Source organism: Meles meles, chromosome 6 (assembly GCF_922984935.1).
Source record: "Meles meles chromosome 6, mMelMel3.1 paternal haplotype, whole genome shotgun sequence".
Taxonomy (NCBI): domain Eukaryota; kingdom Metazoa; phylum Chordata; class Mammalia; order Carnivora; family Mustelidae; genus Meles; species Meles meles.
In genome coordinates this window covers 19,464,845-19,484,323 of record NC_060071.1, presented here as the reverse complement: position 1 = coordinate 19,484,323, position 19,479 = coordinate 19,464,845, and the positions used below count along the sequence as shown (strand labels likewise).

The 19,479-nt window shown below is 48.5% G+C and overlaps 1 protein-coding gene across 1 annotated transcript in view; it reads left to right on the top strand.

The window, feature by feature from the left end:
• The window catches only part of CHSY1 (chondroitin sulfate synthase 1), a 70,691-nt gene extending 59,586 nt beyond the window's left edge, over window positions 1-11,105 (top strand). Inside the window, exon 3 of the mRNA XM_046010201.1 lies at window positions 8,437-11,105. Coding sequence (XP_045866157.1) covers window positions 8,437-10,026 — 1,590 coding nt within the window. The 3' untranslated portion in view covers window positions 10,027-11,105. The remainder of the gene's footprint in view (window positions 1-8,436) is intronic.
• Window positions 11,106-19,479: the final 8,374 nt, after the last annotated feature.

Sequence of the window (19,479 nt, the reverse complement as noted above, 5' to 3'; positions counted from 1 at the left end):
TATGGATTGTGTGGACCATATGTCCTGAGAGCCAGGGCCAGGCCAGTATATGCCGTCGATCTTGGCCTAATTATTAATAGATTTTCTCTTTCATCTCAAAGGCCCTGCCCCAGATAATAAATTCTCTGGAAACCCTACTTCTAGTATATGAGAATGTTAATTTAAATATTTAAAACTTGTGAATAAGATTATTTTGAAACTATTACCAGGTATGATCTCTTGATATTTAGCAACCCATGTTTTCTGTGAAGCATTTTTCAGCACAAAAGGATACCAAAAATCCTCTGCAAAGAATTGAAACACTGCACAAATCAGAATTAAGAGATAATTATTGATCTGGAGCAGTGACTGTTGATGTGGCTGAAATACATATTTAATGATGGACATTAATGTGAACAGTTACTGGGAAGAACCATGACTTAATGAGAATGTGGGCCTTCATTGCAGAGGACGCCAAGGACATTTGCTAATGCAGATCGTAGACTGTAGACCGTGTTCGTTAACTGAGGATTAGATGTGGATAGTTGATGGTTATTCCCAGCTGGGCTGAAAGTTCCTGGGAATAGCGTGACCTTGATATTTATTAGCCCCTCTTAGATTTACCATAAAATGAGTCACGGTCCTGAAGCATGTCACAGTGCAGGAGATGGCTTTTCTGGAGTCCAGGATTATGGGGGTACTTTTTAGAACAAAGATTAGAAGCTGTTCCTATGGACACTGGAAATTAAATGAAACCACAGGGGCACTGTATGCATCTTAAAAGGACTTCCTTGGTGTTTTTTAGTCAAGGAATGACCTTGTAATTATAAAATAACCCATATGCACACCAATTTCGTGTTTTCTTCTGCAGTACTTTTAACTTCCCATTTTATAATATTCTTTGAAAGAATGTACCAAATTATAGATTATTAAAATACTTTAATGAAGTCCTTTTAAAATTCAAATTTGTTGACATTCAAAATATTCTTTATAACAAAAATACCTCCTTATTTGCCACTCATGGAATTACTAAAATGAACCATTACAAATCTCCTATCCTTAACTATTTTTATTTATAGCAGAATTGAAAGCTTGTTTTTATAAGATGAAAAAAGTTAACTGGGTGCAATGTGGTGTTCTCTTCTAATGCTCCAAACACAGTTTGACGCAGTGAGGGTAGGAGCCTGTAACGTTCGAATACTATACCCTTGACCACATCAGAGCGAGTGGGTAGAAGAACATTAGGGCATGACTTTAGAATTATATGTGACTGTTTTATAAAACTAGCATGTAAGATTACATAGTATCTTAGAATTCTTCACGTTGAAGGAACCTCTTGTACGATATAGTCATTTTATAAATGGGAAAACTTGAGATCCAACAAATTCAAGTGACTCCCCCAAGACCTTACAACTTACTGGTAGCATAAAGGCAGTGTCTCCGTATAGTCTTATTTCTTAATGTTTATTTTACATTGTTACATTCTGTACTTTCTCCCAGGGAAATAGCAGCTTTAACTTGCTAAACACTTACTTTAGGCATGGAATTATACCTCTTAAGGGTGTAGGGGACTTCATTCCTGTTGAATCTGGGAACTTGCCTGGAGTCCAGAAATTAAATCTTACCTTTGCCTTACTTGCTTAATGGGGAACATTATAGTGAATAGAAAATTGGCTATAATGTGGAGAGAAGAGGTATAATGGACAGAAGATGGAGATGTTCAGCATAATGATCCAGCTGTTTCTCATTCAAGCGCCCAAGAGCAGAGTGGTCAAATTTCTTCTCACCTTCAGTGTACACACCTTCTTAAATGCAACACGCATCTTTAAAGGGAAAAAAAGAAAAGGTAGGCAAAGTCCAAATAATAGCAAGGAAGCTAGGAACCAATCAAGATAAAAACAAGGATGATTTGAGGAGAACTTTGCAAAGGATTTGAAAAACAAAAGCAAATGCCTACAATACTACAAAGGCAGAAATGAGATTCAGAAGCACTAAGATCACTTGATATGAACAGGTAGAAAAGATGATTTGGGGTAAAAATGGAAGAGGGGTAGCTGGTGGTTGGGGAAGGTGTTGTGAGCTCTTGCCCAAGACCCGGCCCATTGGGATGTGGACACGGAAATCTGATCAGTGGGACGAGCACCCAGCTTTCCCTTCTGGCGTTTCCCTCCCCATCTCCGTGGCAGGGACCGCAGATGATTTCTGGATCATTTGTCCCTAACTTGGCCTTAGTGTCTGCTTCATTGAAATTTTTGCTTCGAATTACGCTTTGTATTTCCTGTTTTAAATTCTGAAGGTGTTTTGTAACTCATATTCATATTAAAAAAAAGTTTCCTTGAAATCTGCATTTTCCCCTTTCTCTCCCCGCTGCACTGAGGATAAAAAGAAAAAATTTCCTGACCTCTCCACCAAAAACCATTTATAATAAAGCTTTATATAGATGCTGATGGAGATTGGTGAATGTGCTGAATGACCAAAAAAGTACCACTAGAAACTGACTTGGGCAGGGTCTTTGTATCACCATTAATACCCTTATGTGGAGGTGCACGGCTTCCCCTCTACGGTACCTCTGTCCACATCTGCCCTTTCGGAAGAGGAGCTGTTCATTGGCATTTATTGAGATTTTACATAGGATCATAGCAGATGCGTGGCTTCTTTGTTGAAAATGTTTATTTTGTAGTAATATTAGGGTGATGCAGGAGGGGAGGGCACCAGCTAGTCTGGACATAGACTTGGCCTTATTTTTATTTCCCCCAAATAAATTATTTATTTCCTTATTTCCCCCAAACGCGCACGTGCTTGCACTCGCATATACCTGCACGCTTCCCACCCTTCTCTCTCATCCTGTAAAAGATTTCATTTAAAAAAAAAAAAAAAGGATGTAACAACATTCATTCAGACTTGTGGAGGTTAGCCAGAAGGTGCCTAAGACAACTTTACTACAGTTCACATTCTCGGTCTCTAATGGCTCCAGGGGTTTTAAGGCTTCCATAAAACCCGGTTAGTCATTGTTAACAATTTTCTTTTCTTTATGTTGATCCCTTTAGCATACACATGCTGTGTTTCCGGTAAAGCTTACCTAGACGTCAGTCACTATGAAAGTCGTGGCCACAGACAGCTTCTAAAAGATGTTGAGAAACATAGTCCTGAAAAATGCTTGGGGCTGTGGTGTCCTGGGGGGTGGGTAAGAAGAACCAGTGAAGTGTGGCAGACCCTGCACTCCACACCGACCTTGGAGCTCGCTTGCCGCGGGTGGGGTTTTGATAGCCGAGAGTAAGATGTGCAGTTATCTGTTTGGTTTTCTAGAGAGTAAAGGACAAATAACAACTACACCCTTTGTCTGGAAGGATATTTATTTTTCCTCAAATATACTGCTGATTTTTGCATTTAAAAATATATTCTAGCCAGAGGACCCCAGCCCTGTCCCGGTATATTAGTTACCACTTAGTTACCCTATCTGTCAGTCTTCATCAGCTGTGCTCGTCTGCATTGAAATCATGCAGCAGTTTCTTGATACCTGCTGTGCTAAAGACTTTACTGTTTGCCATAAGTTCACCAAATACCTGCCGAGCGTCTCGTGTCAGGCCTGAGCTAGACTCTGAACATAAAGGTCGTGAGTGTGCATGCGCTGGTTCCCTCAGCCCGCTCCGGAGCCTTTTGTCCCTCCTGTCTGTTTGGGCTGCCAGAACGAAAGTTCGGTGGACAGGGTGGCCGATGCAGCAGATGTGCGTTTCTCCCAGTGCTAGGGGCTGGAAGTCCGAGGTGAAGGCGTCCCTAGGGTCAGGTCTGGTAAGGACCCTCTGCCTGGTTTACAGAGCTGCTTTCTTGCTGCGTCCTGCCATGGTGGGGAGAGAGTGCTCTCGTCCCGTCTTCGAAGCCCCTGTCTGGCCCCATCCCACCATGGGAGCTCCACCCTTACAGCCTCATCTCAACTCAGTTCCCTTCCAAAGGCCACACTACACACCCTCACAGTGAGAGCGCCTCAGCGTGTGAATTTGGGGCGTGCAGACATCCAGTCCACTATACTCTCCTTGTGGGGACCTCCTTGCATTGTCGTTCTAGGTTTTCTTCTCTGTCGTACCCCTTGTCTCCAGGATGCTGTGTGATTGTCCTTTCAGATATATTCCCTCATTCTAGAAGGGCACATCCTTTCAGAGCTGGGAAAGACTGAGTACAAGGTAGGACAGTCCTCCACTGCCTGAAAATCTCTCTTCTGCCCTCCTGCTTGATGGATCATTTGGTTAGGAGGAGAATTGTACGTTGGGAATAATTTTCACTCCCTCTTATTTCTAGATGGCCTTTTTTTCTTATCTTGGGAAGTTTTCAGAGCTTTCTTTGTGGTGTTCTGAATTTGTATTCTTTCTACCAGGTGGTTGGGGTTTAATTCAGGCAACTAGTCCTTTTATTCTGAACCCATTTTCTGTATTGTTATTTTCTCCCCCGGTGTGCTTTCTTGTGGTGGAATGAATACTTTTCTGTTTTCTGGTTTTGTTATCATTTCTGTTTTCTGGGATATTCTTCAACTTTATTTTCAAATTTTACTCTTCTTTTTTTGTGCTGCTAGTTTATGTTGATTTTCAAGAGCCTTTTCGGTTTTCTGATTTTTTAATAGTATTCAGTTTTGGTTGCATGGGTGTATTATCTTTTGTGTGGATGCCTTCTAGATTTGTCTTTTGTTTCTCGTGTTGCGTTTTCCTTCCGTTCACCACATTGTTTCTCTTCCCAGCAAGCTCTTGTTTCTCTGTTTCATATCCATCTCTCCCACTGGACCAGGCTTTCAGCTGCCTGATGGTCCGTGGCTGTGGATGGAAGCTCTGTAGGCAAGATTTCCTAAGCTGTTATCTCTGCTGTAGTGGCCCGGCTGTTTGGTTGGTGCTTTCTGTGGGAGGACTATAGATGTGTATGGCCTGTTTAGTTGATCCAGTCCGCTGCTTGGGATGGACAGTGGAGGGTGAGTATTCTGAGACCCAGTTGGGAAAAGGGCTGGGAGCCCTTCTCTTTACACTTTCCGTTTCCCTCCGAGTTGTCGGCCTCGATCACCCTGTCCAGGTTTCAGATTGCAGGAGAAATTGAAGTTCAGGTTTACGTGCTTACCAGTGAACTAACCCAAGAAGAGTAGGGGAAAGGACCTATAGACAGTTATGTTCAGGAATGACTGCTGTAAATGATATGATATTTGCTCCTTGCCTCTCCTGATTTAGTTACAACAATCGGGAGGCAGTCCTGTGTGAATTTTGGCAACACCCCCATCGTCTAAATGGCAGAGTAACTCGGAGCCTGTCTTTGAAGATGCTGGACATATGCCCCCACCCTCCTTCCCCCACTCCTGTGATGGGGAGAGGGGAGTGTCCCCGGCCATCTCGGGAGGGGATGGGGGGTGTCATGGCTTCCACATTCATCCAGTCCCACTGGGTGCGGTACTGGGCCTCACCCCTGCCTTTCGCAGCATCTTTCCTGGGGTTTTGAAGGGCGAAAGGTATCCTCTTCCTTCACTCAAGCTCATTTCCTCTGAATCTGGGGTCATCTGTTATCCCCATCCCCATGTCTCCTCTCCATTCTCTTTCCTTTCTTATTCTTATTCTCTTTTCCTTTCTTTTCTTTCTTCTCTCTAAAGGTATTTGGGAAGAGAGGATGGTGGGTTCTACCACTTCATTTTTAGCCATAGTCTTCTGATTCGTACTTGAAGACGACCATTCTTGCTACTGTGTCGAAGGGCCCTGAGGGAAGGACAGAATTCTGTAGGGAGCCCCACAGGGAAGCCCTGCTGGGAAGAGCAGGGCCTGAGACTCCCGTCCCCCGAGCCCAGCTGGGCTGGGTGGGCTGTTCTGACCTAATTTTGAAAAGCAACCTGTAAGGTTCAGTGTGTTCACATTCTTGGAAGTGGAGGGACCTTTAAAACAAGTCATGGTTCTTCATGCTCACTGTTAGAAATTTGGAAATTATAAGCAGACAAAATGAAAATAATATGTAATCATAACAAATGTATATAAAACGATTACGTAGCCCTCCATCATCTTGCATGCGGTAGTTATTTTACTAGTTCTAGTCATGGAACCTTGAGCTGGTGCTGATTTCTTGGCTGTGGCCTTTGCGGAGTCTGTTCACTGCCCCCCCCCCCCCCCCAGCGGTGTCCTCAGGCGGGTTTGGGGATCAGATAGCACGCCTGCTGTGGGATGCATGTCCTGAAGGCTGTCCTGCGAAAACTGGAAGAAGGGCCTCCAGGCTCCTGTTGGGGCACGCAGGCGTTGGGGGGGGGGGGGGGGAGGTAAAAGGGTGGGACCTTAGAACCTCCGGGCAGATTTCATTTCTCCTGGCTTGGCAACCTCACGGGACACTCACTTGTTCCCTTGCCGTCATACAGTTGACACCCAGGAGGCAGTCCGGCTGGAAGATGAATGTGAACTCCTGGGCCAGGAAGTTCCTGAAACTTCTTTAAAAGAAGGCATATAAAAAGAAAGGCATATAAAAAGAAAAGCATATAAAAAGAAAGGCAAATAATCGGGTTCTTGTCCAGCCCCTGTCATGGGGTGTTTACGTTACTGTAGTTTTTCTCCGTGCTCAATTCCGTGGCCTTACAGCCAGGCCTTGGAGGAGCTCAGGCCTCCCTTGCTTCACACTTTCCCAACTAAGCAAACCCCAGATTGCTGCTTTGCTTCGGGCTGTCCCGCAGCTTACTGTAGATCAGAGGTGTGGGGAGGCGCCGCCTGCCCTCCGCTGGGAGCAGAGGCTGGGAGCAGCCCCAGCACGTGGGTCGTGAGCCCATTGCCCATTGCCCATTGCCATTGCTGCGTTTCCATTCTTCTTTTAAACTTTGACTGCCTTTTCTAATTAATTGTAAAATTTAGAAATGATTTGAGTGGCTAATTCCATGTCTCCATGTCCTGTGTTGATCACAGACCATGTGGGAAGCAAAGTTGAAAAGAGTGAGGGCCCTTCTGAGATGTTGTCATTCCATGCCAAGTCCTAGTCTGCGGACAGACCTCGCAGGTGTCCAGGAGAGGAGAGAGCTGATCTTGAGAAGGTCAGCGTTCACCAGACTCTCAGCTCTCTGAGAATTAAGCGAGCAAGTAGATGTGGCTGGAGGCCTCGCACAGAACCTGGCCTGCATTCCTCTGTCTCTCTCATTCTTTGAAGTGTTTCCCTTCCTTTTACTCTTACTGGCTTTATTTAGTGGTCGCCTGTAGTATTGCATAGAAGAAAATGGGATGTAAACATGCTAACCTGCGCTTTTCTGTTACGGTGATTGCTGTGTGTCGGGAAAGAAAAAAGTAAAAAATACGACTTTCCAAAGGTAAATAAGTAAACTGCCTGGTTCAAATACTTATCACCCTATCAAGAGTTAGTATTTAGCAATATGAACAAAACCCAAAAATGAACCACAAATGTAGCGGGACTCATTGTAATGTTTTTTGTAGGTTTTAATTCTTTGTTCCAGAAGGTCTTGTAGACACTCATCAATCATCTTGTTGCTCGGATGTACAAGGGAATTAAGTACACTCCCTGTCTAACTTGAGGGAACATGCCCCCCGTTGGGGCTGATGGACTGCCACCCTTTGTCCTCCCTGCCCCCAAACCTGTATCGTAGGACAGGGGGCGAGTTGGTGGAATAACGAGTCCCCTCGCATTGCCTGCCTCTAACCTCAACATTTCTGAGCCTGTCGCTGTGCTGGTGCTGAGCACAGAGGACTTATCCCTCTCCCCCACCCCACCCCTCCACCCTACCCCTCCACCCCTACCTACACAGAGGCTGTGGGGGAGGGGCGCACTTGACACAGGAACTCGCGGGCATTTGAAAGGATTTTCAGCACGTGCACTTCCAGTGAGCCAGTGTCTTGGTGTCACAGATGGCATCCCCCTCCCGATGGCTGGCCTCTTTCTCTTTCCTTCTCTTTAGCTCACTGGCAGCGGCATTAATCCTGGGTCAGGTCTACTCCAGGAGCTTTCCTTTTCACTCTGTCAGTGCAGTATTCCTAGACGTTGCTGCAGGGTCTGCTGTTCCAGAAGGACAGCAGCTCCCATTGGGTGCCAGCCTTCAGCGAGGGGAGGGGGCCTTGGCGCTTGGGTTCCTTGCAGGGGCGTGGTGGGGACACAGAGGGCCTTTCCTCCAGGTGCGCAGCTCGGTGCCCTGCGGTCTCAGGATCACCCTTTTCCTGTAAGAAAACTTTCTCACACTTCTGTTTGCCCGCAGAATTCTGTCGGCCAGCTCTGCTTATCGATGAGCCTTCTTTCTTGAAGCAGTTTACATTTCTTCTTCTTCTCATCTCATTGGACTGCGGGAGATTGGGCTTTACCTCAGGCCTCCGGTATGCTGTGGCTCATTTGCAAAGGTTTCTGATATTTAGCGTTTTGGTTTTTTTTTTTTAAAGACCATACAGGTGTGTAAGGAACGACAGAAATAGAGGAACAGAGTTACATAACACTAAAATAGCCATATTTCTGTGTTTATTCTCTTAACAGATGCAGCAGCTTTTTTATGAGAATTACGAACAGAACAAGAAGGGGTACATTCGGGATCTCCATAACAGTAAAATCCACCGAGCCATCACCCTGCACCCCAACAAAAGCCCGCCCTACCAGTACCGGCTGCACAGTTACGTGCTGAGCCGCAGGATCGCCGAGCTGCGCCACCGCACGGTCCAGCTGCACCGGGAGGTGGTGCTCATGGGCCGGTACAGCAACACCCAGGTTCCCAAGGAGGACCTCCAGCTGGGGATCCCGCCTTCCTTCATGCGCTTCCAGCCCCGCCAGCGGGAGGAGATTCTGGAGTGGGAGTTTCTGACCAGCAAGTACTTGTACTCTGCGGCCGAGGGCCAGCCCCCTCGCAGAGGCATGGACTCTGCCCAGCGGGAGGCCCTGGATGACATCGTCATGCAGGTCATGGAGATGATCAACGCCAATGCCAAGACCAGAGGGCGCATCATCGACTTCAAGGAGATACAGTACGGCTACCGCCGGGTGAACCCTATGTATGGGGCTGAGTATGTCCTGGACCTGCTGCTCCTCTACAGGAAGCACAAGGGGAAGAAGATGACCGTGCCCGTGCGGAGACACGCGTACCTGCAGCAGACCTTCAGCAGGATCCAGTTCGTGGAGCACGAGGAGCTGGACGCCGCGGAGCTGGCCAGCAAGATCAATCAGGAGTCTGGGTCCTTGTCCTTTCTCTCCAATTCCCTCAAGAAGCTCGTGCCCTTTCAGCTCTCTGGGTCAAAGAACGAGCACAAAGAACCCAAAGAGAAAAAGATAAATATCTTGATTCCGTTGTCTGGGCGTTTCGACATGTTTGTGAGATTTATGGGAAACTTTGAGAAGACGTGTCTCATTCCCAATCAGAACGTCAAGCTCGTGGTTCTGCTTTTCAATTCTGACTCCAACCCCGACAAGGCCAAACAAGTTGAACTCATGAGAGATTATCGCATCAAGTACCCCAAAGCGGACATGCAGATTCTGCCCGTGTCTGGAGAGTTTTCGAGAGCTCTGGCCCTTGAAGTGGGGTCTTCCCAGTTCAATAACGAATCTTTGCTGTTTTTCTGTGATGTTGACCTCGTGTTTACTACAGAGTTCCTTCAGCGGTGTCGAGCAAATACAGTTCTGGGCCAACAAATATATTTTCCAATCATCTTTAGCCAGTACGATCCAAAGATTGTTTATAATGGGAAAGCTCCCAGTGATAACCATTTTGCCTTCACTCAGAAAACTGGCTTCTGGAGAAACTATGGGTTTGGTATTACTTGCATTTATAAGGGCGATCTTGTCCGAGTCGGTGGCTTTGACATTTCCATCCAGGGCTGGGGGCTCGAGGATGTGGACCTTTTCAACAAGGTTGTCCAGGCAGGTTTGAAAACGTTCAGAAGCCAAGAAGTAGGAGTGGTCCATGTCCACCATCCTGTCTTTTGTGATCCCAATCTCGATCCCAAACAGTACAAAATGTGCTTGGGGTCCAAAGCGTCCACATATGGGTCCACGCAGCAGCTAGCTGAGATGTGGCTGGAAAAACATGACCCAAGTTACAGTAAAAACAGCAATAATGGCTCCATGAGGACAGCCTAACGTCTAGCTCTGCTGGAAGAGACGTTTTTAATTATCTAATTTATTTTTCAAAAATTTTTTTGTATGATCAGTTTTTGAAGTCCATACAAGGATATATTTTACACATGATTTTCTTACAAAGAACTCCTTGATGATTGAGCTTTTTGAACAAAAATGTGATCATGTTTGCCTTTGAACACATTTTCTTGCTGAACGTTGTGTAGCAGACCTGCTTAACGATGACTTGAAATGTACCTGATGAACAAAACTTGTTTGGTTTTGTTCTTTTATGCATTTCCTTTTCAGACGACCCTCCCCCCCCCCCCCCCAGTCCTCTGGCAGAAAACATGACCGTTCTGCAAAGTATTATTGTAACAGAACACTGTAACTCTGATAAATGTTTTGTTGTAACTGTTACCATTGCACAGATTCTACCTTTTGTCTTTTTTTTTTAACGACAATTTTTTTTTTCCCAAGCCATTTCGTGTTCCAGTTGTAAAATAAGGAAATGTGATTAATAGCCGTATCATCACCGTCGGGAGAGCATTCCAAAATTGATTCTTTCCCCCATACTTGTGCTCGTCATGGTCACGTATTGTTTTAAAAGCAGGGGGAGAAGGAGCGGCACAGTTAGACGTGTGGCTGTTCTTGTGGTTGTTCGTGTGGCTTAACGGACCTGGCATTCAATTCCAAGAAGGATTTGTTGTCTTTTTGGTTTTTTTTCCCCCTCTTCCTGACGCTTCTCTTTAAAGGGTAAACTATTATTAATATTTAGAATGACAAAGAAGAATTATTGTAATAAATCTAACGTACACAAGCTAAAACAGAAACAAAAACCTGCCCTAATGGAAACATTGGGGGAAAATGTATTTTGGTTTTGTTCACTTCATCTAATCTGTGTTACATTGTTGATGGAGATGGTTGTTTCATTCTTTAATTACTGTTTTGTTTTATTCTTTGTATTCGAAATACCTTTAATTTATTTAATATCTATTGTTTAGAGCTCTGTCATTTCTCCAGTACCTGTTAGTTATTAGTATTTATGTGTATCAGGAGTGTGTTTAGTGTTCTTTTATTTGCAGTAAACTGATCTCCAAAGATTTCCTTTTGAAAACGCTTTTTCCCTCCTCAATTTTTACATTCCTTTCTGTTTTACTAAATACTAAGTGTTCTTTGACAATTTCGGTGCTCGCATGTTTTGGGGACAAAAGTGAAATGAAGTCTGTCATGACACCAGAACATTTTGTTTGTTTTCAACTCACAGATCAAATGTGCCTTAATAAATTGTTTGTGTTTGTTTTTTTTTTCATTTAGATTTCAGTCAGTAATAGACTTGCCATTTTAATGCACATCGTTGGAGATCTGCTCATTTGTAAATAGTCTATTTCTCATTCGGGAAAATAAACCAGTGAACAGTATTTTTCTATTGTACTTTTCAGGACCATTTTCTTTCATTACTCCCATTTTAGCTAAAAAAAATTGTATTACATTTGGAGAGTAAAAAACTGAAACACTGATTTCTAAAGGTTTCCAAGTTATTTGAGGGGAATATTTTGTGTAGACTGCAGTTTGAGTGTGCAGTGAAACCTCCAAGTGCCTCTTCCTCTGTTTTCCCGTGGAACGAATTTGTCCCATGTTCTTCCTCAGCTTGCTGAATCTGTGTTCCCTAGAACAAGGGTCTTCAAACCCATTCTCAGCCTCATCTGGCTTCTTTGTACTCATGCACCTTCCTGCCCCCGGGGTGGGCCCTGCAGTGGGCATCGTAACAGCTGCCCACATGAGGCTGTGTGCACAAACACTCTCAGGGCTTTAGGGTAGATCTAACTACCGGATAAATTGTGTACAGTTGCTATATAATCCAAGAATCAAAAAAAGTAAGACCTTTGATGTCAAGGTAGCAGGCTTCGTGGAACCCAGTCCCCCTCCCAGGACAGCTACTTACCGTGTAATGACAGTTGAGACCCAGTATAATAATATCGTGCTCTCAGTAGGAATTGCTGTCATTCAGCCTAATTGTCATTTACTTGGTGGGAATGTTTAGTTTTTCTTCGGAGAGAGACACATTTTTATTCCTCAGTAAGGAAGAGCACAGTATACACCTTGATGACAAAGTAATTTAAATTCTCTATCATAATAGCCAGCCGTCGGGCTTTAGGATGGGGTGTGTATGAGCCATGGCCTTGCCGAGCTTGAATGTCTGTCCAGCATCATGGTGACGCTTTGTTAAAGTTCACCATTTCCTTCCTACTCCCACTCTTGCTCAAGTCTCTTCCTCTTCCTGATGCAATGTGGGTATGTATGGAGGTGCTGCCCTCCCTCCCTCAGGATTCCGCTGAGGGGCGCCGGGGTGGTTCATTCGGTTAAGCATCTGCCTTCAGCTCAGGTCATGATCTCGGGGTTGAGCCCCACATTGGGCTCCTTGCTCAGTGGGCAGTCTGCTTGTTCTTCTCCCTCTACCTTTCACCCCTGCATGCTCCCCTTCCCTCCCCCCTCTCCAAATAAATAAATGGAATCTTAAAAAAAAAAAAAAAAATAGAAAGGCTGCTGGACCCCTTCCTTCTGGTCCCCTCCCCTGGTCGTGCCACACCTGGGCTCTGCGCCCACTGTTCTCCTGGTTCCCTCTCCTCCTGGCCTCTCCTCGTTCAGCTGGGCCAGGGTCCCCGAATGCCTTCCTGCCAAGAGAGTGGGCCCTGTAGGCCCCCTCCTCAGGAACCCCCTCCAACCAAACTGGGCTCCCGAGTTCGTGGGGACATCAGGGTCTTTCCTGCTCAGACCTCAGTCTGGAACTCTCCCTGCACACCACTCTGCTGGCCAACTGGACTGACCCTCCAGGAGCCAACTGAAACTCTCCCATCATCCACTGGTGCCTCCCTGGACCCTTTCAGTGCAGAGGTGACACGGCTAGACTTAATTCTGTGGTCATGTGATCATGTCTTCATCACTGGACTCTTCCCTTGGTCCCCAGGCATGTCGAGCCCTCTTGTCCAGGATGACCGTGTCCTCCACTGTCCCCAGCCTTGCCGTCAGCACACACCTCTCCATCTTGTGTGTTCCTGGCAGTGGAAAGCCCACGTGGCCCGCCTCCTCGCCACTGCATTCACTGGCCATGTGGCCCACGCACACTCGTGACCTGGACATAATGGCTGCTTCTCCCAAAGCTCTGAAGGCTTTCCAGTTGTGCTCTTTGTTTCACTTGTTACTTTTATACTTCGTGTGCATTACTGTATTTTAAATACGGAAAAGTATTGAAAGGGCCCGTAACTCCACAAACCAGATAACTCCTGTTAACAGTACTTAAAAAGGAAGACTGCTGGGGAGGATGGTTGGAAAGGGGAAGGTCACACTGGTGCAGAGGCGCGAAATGGAGCCTTCCTCCTCCCTCCAGCCATCCAGCCCCGGGGGGCCCTGGAAGAACTACCAGGTCTGTGTGGCCTGCTGGGGAAGGGGCAGTGTGAACCGCAGATGAACTAGGTCGGTAGCATTTTAAATTATTCATTTATGCAGATGAAAACCACATGCTTGTTTGCTTGGACAGGAGGGCCGCGGGTGAGACTCTTGCTACCAGACAGAGGGACCTGGAGCTCTGATGACTTGGCGGACATGTTTCTGGAGGGCAAGGCGGGGCCGAGTGGGCTTCCCAAGCCTTGTGGGTGGGTGCGTGGCGTGGCAGCCCTGCCTGTTGGGAGTAGGAGAGCCCTGTCTCGCGGGGTAGACGTGGAGTGCACCTCTCCTCTGGGAGATGGGATCGCTTTCCCAGCACTGCTCTTCTGGGCCAACATGAGGCCACAGTATGCACACGGACCCTAGCATCCCAGGGCTTTGATGTTTGGAGACAGGGCTGCGGTCACAAAGTACACGTCATGGGACAGTCCCCCTTTGGCTGCAAAGCTGGCAGCCTGGGAGGGAGGGAGGCGCGTTCCCTCTTGCCAGGTGCTGAGAGCAGAAGGGGCAGGTGCTGCTGGTGCACCACGGCTGGGACCTTTCCTGAGTTCAGGACACAGAAGTAGCCCCGACCCTCTGAAACGGCTTTCTTTAGTCTCCCCGAGCTCCACCAGCCCAGTGGGTCAAGTTCTCCATCTCTGCGCCTTCCTCTGTGCCATCCTGACCAGCGTTTTGACCTGTCCTCTCCACGAAGCTCACCAGGCCTCCGCCGTGGCTCCGCGGGCTTGTGCTTTGTCTGCCGCTCGGACCGCAGGTGCGGGGGACACGGCTAGCGCGTCTTCAGTCCCCACAGACTAGGGACGTGGACCCTTTGTCATGCGTGATCGAGCTTGATGACAGTCATGGTTTGCCTCAGTTCTGTGCCCTTGAAGGGTCAGCTGGAGGAGGACAACAGGGAAGGGGGATGGTGGGTTTTCGGAGGCATTCCGATGCCAGCGTCTGTCCTCCAGGAAGGCGAACGCCTGCGGGACTGCCTTCCCGCCGGACTCTCTCAGCTGCCCAGGGGCGCTGCACTGGCCCCAGATTTCCACCTCTCTCCTTATGCTTTCTTGTCATGGAGGGAAATGAGGGCCAGCCCTCCTGCACCTGCACTGGCGTCCGCCCTGGGGGATTAGGCTGTGTCACTGCGTACAAATTGCTGTAATCTCTGCTGCAAAGGAGCTTATGTGCCCCAGTGACTGGGGGCCTGTGGGGAGGGGATCTGTCTGCTAACGTGGCTGCACAGGGCTCTGCGTACCTTGGTGGGTCCTGCTGTGCTTTCCCAAGCCCTCAAAGGATGGGCTTCTGTTCCACTTGAAGGAAAAGGCTGCTCCTACCAAACCTGCTTAGTCAAACTGGTTATAAATGCAGCGAAAGTGTAAATGTTGCAATGCGTCAGATCAGATTACAACAACTTGTTTTCTATGACTTCCAGTAGGAGAAAACCTCCTGTTAGTTTTGCTGTGCTTCAGGGTTTGGAGCTTTTTGCAGGGATGCATGGGGCTGGTGGAGGGACTAGGGAGGTGGGAATAGAAAAATCTCCAACCAGAAACCAAAAGGCCAGTGAGATTAGGGGCTCGTTTGTCATCAGGGCAGCAAAACCACTTACGTGCCTGTCAGATACTTTTTCAATGCATTCACTTACCACTTATTATATTCTGGTTATGACGGTTTTCCTGTCTTACTACAACAATCAAAACCCAAATTTTGTCCTTTAAAGAACGTCCTACCTAGCTGCATTTCCTTTAAAACAATGAGTTGTTATGCCTGACTGATTTCTAATGAGAAAATGTAACAGGAAATTGATCAAGTCATTTAATAATGCAAATTAGACAAGCTCTGGAATCTGTTTAAAGGGGGCCGAGGCATCTGTGATGAATTTCTCTCCATCCAGCAGTTTGTCACAATCAAGCCAGCGACACCTCTGGGCTACCACCTGTCCTTCCCTCTTGCTGATTTACCAGGGATCACCACCCAAATTGGGCCACATCCCACCTCGTGCCTAGCTCGATGCGGCCCACACGGTCCCACTGGAGAAAGGAAAACACTTTTAGCCAAATCTCAAAGTGACCTTTATGTTTATATAATTCTGAATGAAGTTCAGGTCTTTAGGCAAAGGCTCACTTCCTGTTATAAAACTAAAGGGGAACCCTTACTCACAGTCTCCAAATGCCCCCTGAAAGCTAGACATTTCCTAAATTGCACATTCAAGGAGCTGGAAAGGAAGCATTTTGTATTTTTAAAGTCCATCTCCCTTTGTGAATAACTATGTCATTAATCACTGTATGAAAATATGCATACTGAGAAGTTGAGTCAAAATATTCAGACTGAGAAGGAGGAGAGACCTTCCTCCTGCACCATCCTGTTCCCGCTTTGGCAAATTCCTCTGGGGTTTTTGTAACATAGACTTTGAGGCCATGGTGTACATGCAGTGTAGCAACTTGCTCCCTGCTCCTCCGCCGCACCCTTGAAACCCCTCTTTTGGTCCTTGGAAATCATCATTAATGGCTGCCGTCTCCGGTGTAGAGTTGAGAACTTTCCCAATGTTGACCACATCGAGTGCCCCGTATTCTATCCCAAATAACAAGCAAGGCAGGCAGTGTTGCTGGCACACAGCCCATTCTGTCCTTGGACCATCAGACTTGCAGATTTCCAGAAGTGGGACTCTCTAGGGGTGAGGGACCTGGTGTTTGGCTATTTCTGACTTAACACGAAGCCATTTGGTATTGGACGTGGTCAACCTTGACATTTTGTGCCTACTAGCAATTCCAATTAAACCTAAAAAAAAAAAAAAAAAAACCTTGTACTCAGCGAAATGACCTTCAAGAAAGACTAAGGGAATGTCACACCCGGAATCTTGGTTACACCATCCCGTGAGAACAGTAGGACCACAAACCCAACTTGGTGACTGCCCCACTGAGTCACTCCAAAGTGAGAGAAAAGGCAGACGAATTTAGGGATGAATCAGCCGCTGAAGGGAGTCGAGCTCCAGAGGGATGGCCTGTTTGGGAACAAGGTACATTTCTCCAGCTCCGGGGCCACAGGCTTTCTTCCCAGGGGACGGGAGGGCAGGGGTTCAGAGGGGGCGTGGCTCACTTGCAATAAGAGCTGCCCTTCTAAGACTTCACAAGCCCATGGGCGTGCCGCTGAGGTGTGGACGTGACCCGAAGCACCAAGCCTCCCTCTGTGCCTGTGGCCAGAAAGGAGTCTGCATTCTGGGGAGGGGGGCAACGTGTACATTTGAATCAGTTTCAGTGTTCAAAGATGAAGACACCAGGCACTCTCCCATGTTCTGAGTAGGTGAGGAGCACTCGTTATGTATTGTCATAATTATAATTTATTGTCACTTGGCATCTGGGGTGCTTGGAAGCCAAAGCGCACGACTAGATTTGAGGGTGGTATTGGCTGTGGGCTGGTTTAGGGCCTGGGCTTAGAGAGCCCGAGATGAGGGGAGATGTGCGTGTGGCGTCTCCTCGTTAGCAAAGGAAAGGGGGAGACCCCTTTCTGCCAGCCCCAGTGAGTCAGAGATCTCTGAGAACCGGTCTCGGGCTCAAGGAAGGCTTGTCCCCGGTCTGGAGAGGACAGAGGGCTGAGGTGGTTCACCATACAGTCATTGGCAACGAGCAGTTGAGGTCATGATTCATGGGCCTTCTTGAAAATTAGATTTGGGGATGGGCCTTTCCTGCTCCCCAAAGGACGTGCCTTCCGGCAAAAACTCGTCAGGCCCAGTTTCCCTGAGCGGGTGATAATGGCAGTCCCTGGCTGGGCCACAGAGAGGATGGGACGTTTACGGCCCGCCTGCCTGGTAGCATGGGAGAGCCCTGTTCAGCCCCAGAGGGCGTCCCATGGGCCTGTGGGGAGTCGCTGGGCCATCTTGGCCACTGGGCCTGCGCAGGAGCTTGGACTTAGCTGCCAGGTCTTACCCGAGCTGGGAGGATGCTTGGCTCCCACTACCCACCCCATGGGGACCCTCCAGTTAGCTCGCGCCCTGCAGGGTCATGTCATCCCTTCTCACCTCCCGGCTGAGGGCCCAACGATGCCTTCCCCCACAGCAGTCATGGCTGCAGCAAACAGCTACCCCCAAGTTGCTTTGAGAGGTGAGTTTATCACAGAATCACTGTAGCCTGTCCCCTCCTCACCCACAGAAGTGCATGGCCAGGGTGGAGGGTGGGGGGCTTTGCTTGCCCTATTTCTGACTCCGTGTGTTTGCCTTTTTCTGCCTCCACACAGTCTCAAACTAGGAGGAAAATGGCCACAAACTACAAGACCGGGGAGAACGTGTGACACGTCCCGACGTTCACAGGCTTGGCAACTCCAAGGCCCCAGAGGCTGTCTTAGACTTGTCACAAAGGGTACAGAGTTGCCAGCTTCGGGGACAGGCGCTGTGCAAACCAAACCCATGTGTGACCTGGGACAGCAGGGACGAGATGCCACCATGGCAGCATTCCGAACGGCGAGCTGCCCTCTGTCCTGCCAATGTAGGTAGGGGTGCCCGGAGCAGGGCTCCTCAGGCAACACGGGAACCAGATTCGAGGGGGGCCCTGCACTATACCCTGGGCTCGCTCAGCAAAATGTCTCTGTGGGAGCTAGATTCGCAGCTGGTGGTGGGGACAGATGTGGGACAGTGATGCCACCACGCTGTTCCTTATAACCCAGCTGATGCCCTGCTCTAAACCTGGGAGAGTTCGGGATGAAGGGCAGGGCATAAAAATACAAAGAATTGGCCTCAGGGTGAGGTGTTTGGCTTGGCACACTGCAGGGAGAGGCGCGGTCTCAGAACCAGGCAGAGCTGGGTTTGGGTCCGCGGTGGGCTGGAGCGGGCATCTCTCCCCAAACCCACATTCAGTGACCCCACGTGGGTCCAGTAGACTGCGAGCGGCCCCAGGTGGGAGTATTTATATCCCCGGAGATGGTGAAAGGTGCACGTCAGGACTTCTTTCCTTTCCATATCTGTTTGGAGTTGGCCTTCCCAGCACAGCAGCTGGTTTGCACTGGTTGCGGTCAGGCCCACAGACGATGGGTGCCTCTGCCAGCCACCACGGGACCTCGGGCATGTCCCCAGGGCCAGGGCCTGGCTTCCTGCTCTGAAGAGGGCAGTTAGGGTGACCTCATGAGCCTGACAAGAGAATTCACAGAACCTGGTTCATTCAGCACCTGTCATTCTGTTTCAGTTAACATGTCCCACCCCCCTGCTGCCCCCACCCCCCGCACGCATACACCGTGTCCCCACCTAGAAATTGCACTTGCTCCAAAATCCTTCCAGACCCATATCCAGTGATTCATCAAAACTCACAATCCCTCCTGGAGCTAAGGTCACCAGGGTGGCCCCCCCAACCCCATCGTCTCCCCACAAAGCTGCCGGGATCCGGCAGGTCCTGCCCATTTCCTGCTCCTCCGGTCCAGCAGCTTCTCGGCCAGCGGACTCTTCTTAAAAAAAGACAAACCGTATCTGTCCTCTTCTGCTTAGAGGCGACCCCGGTTCCAGTCCAGACATCCAGGCCTGAATGCCCCACGGCAGCAGCTGTGCCTGGCCGGCCTCTCCTCTGTCTTTCCAGCTTTTTCTGAGCCCAGCAACCCCTGCCCCCATCACCACGCCTCCCTACCCAAGAGGAGACAGGAAATTGCTCTTAAAAGGGCCAGTTGGCCCAAATGGCTTTCTGCGCTTGGAAGTCCTGCTCTGTCTCTGGCAAATGTGCAGGTTCTGTGACGGTGTGGCCCTCGGGCTCGGGCCTGTCTGGTCCCCTTAAGTGGAGCTCCCTCCTGCCCCCGCACCCATCCGAGGCCCCCTTTACCCACCTTTGTAGGCCCTGGCTCCTCACTGGGGGCTTCTGGCCGGCCGCTGCCGGTTGTCTGGCTCCCGCAGCAGACTGGCCCAGACCGAGGCTCGCTCACCTTTGTGAGCCACCAGGGGCCTGGCCGGTCGTGCGGTGTAGCCGGCGACGGTTTCCCTTGACTTCTATTCTAGGCTCTTGGCTGGCTTATTTGCCAAAGGGAATTAACAACCAAGATGAAGTATTTCTATGCAGACAGCCTGGAACATTCAGTTTTTAGGTG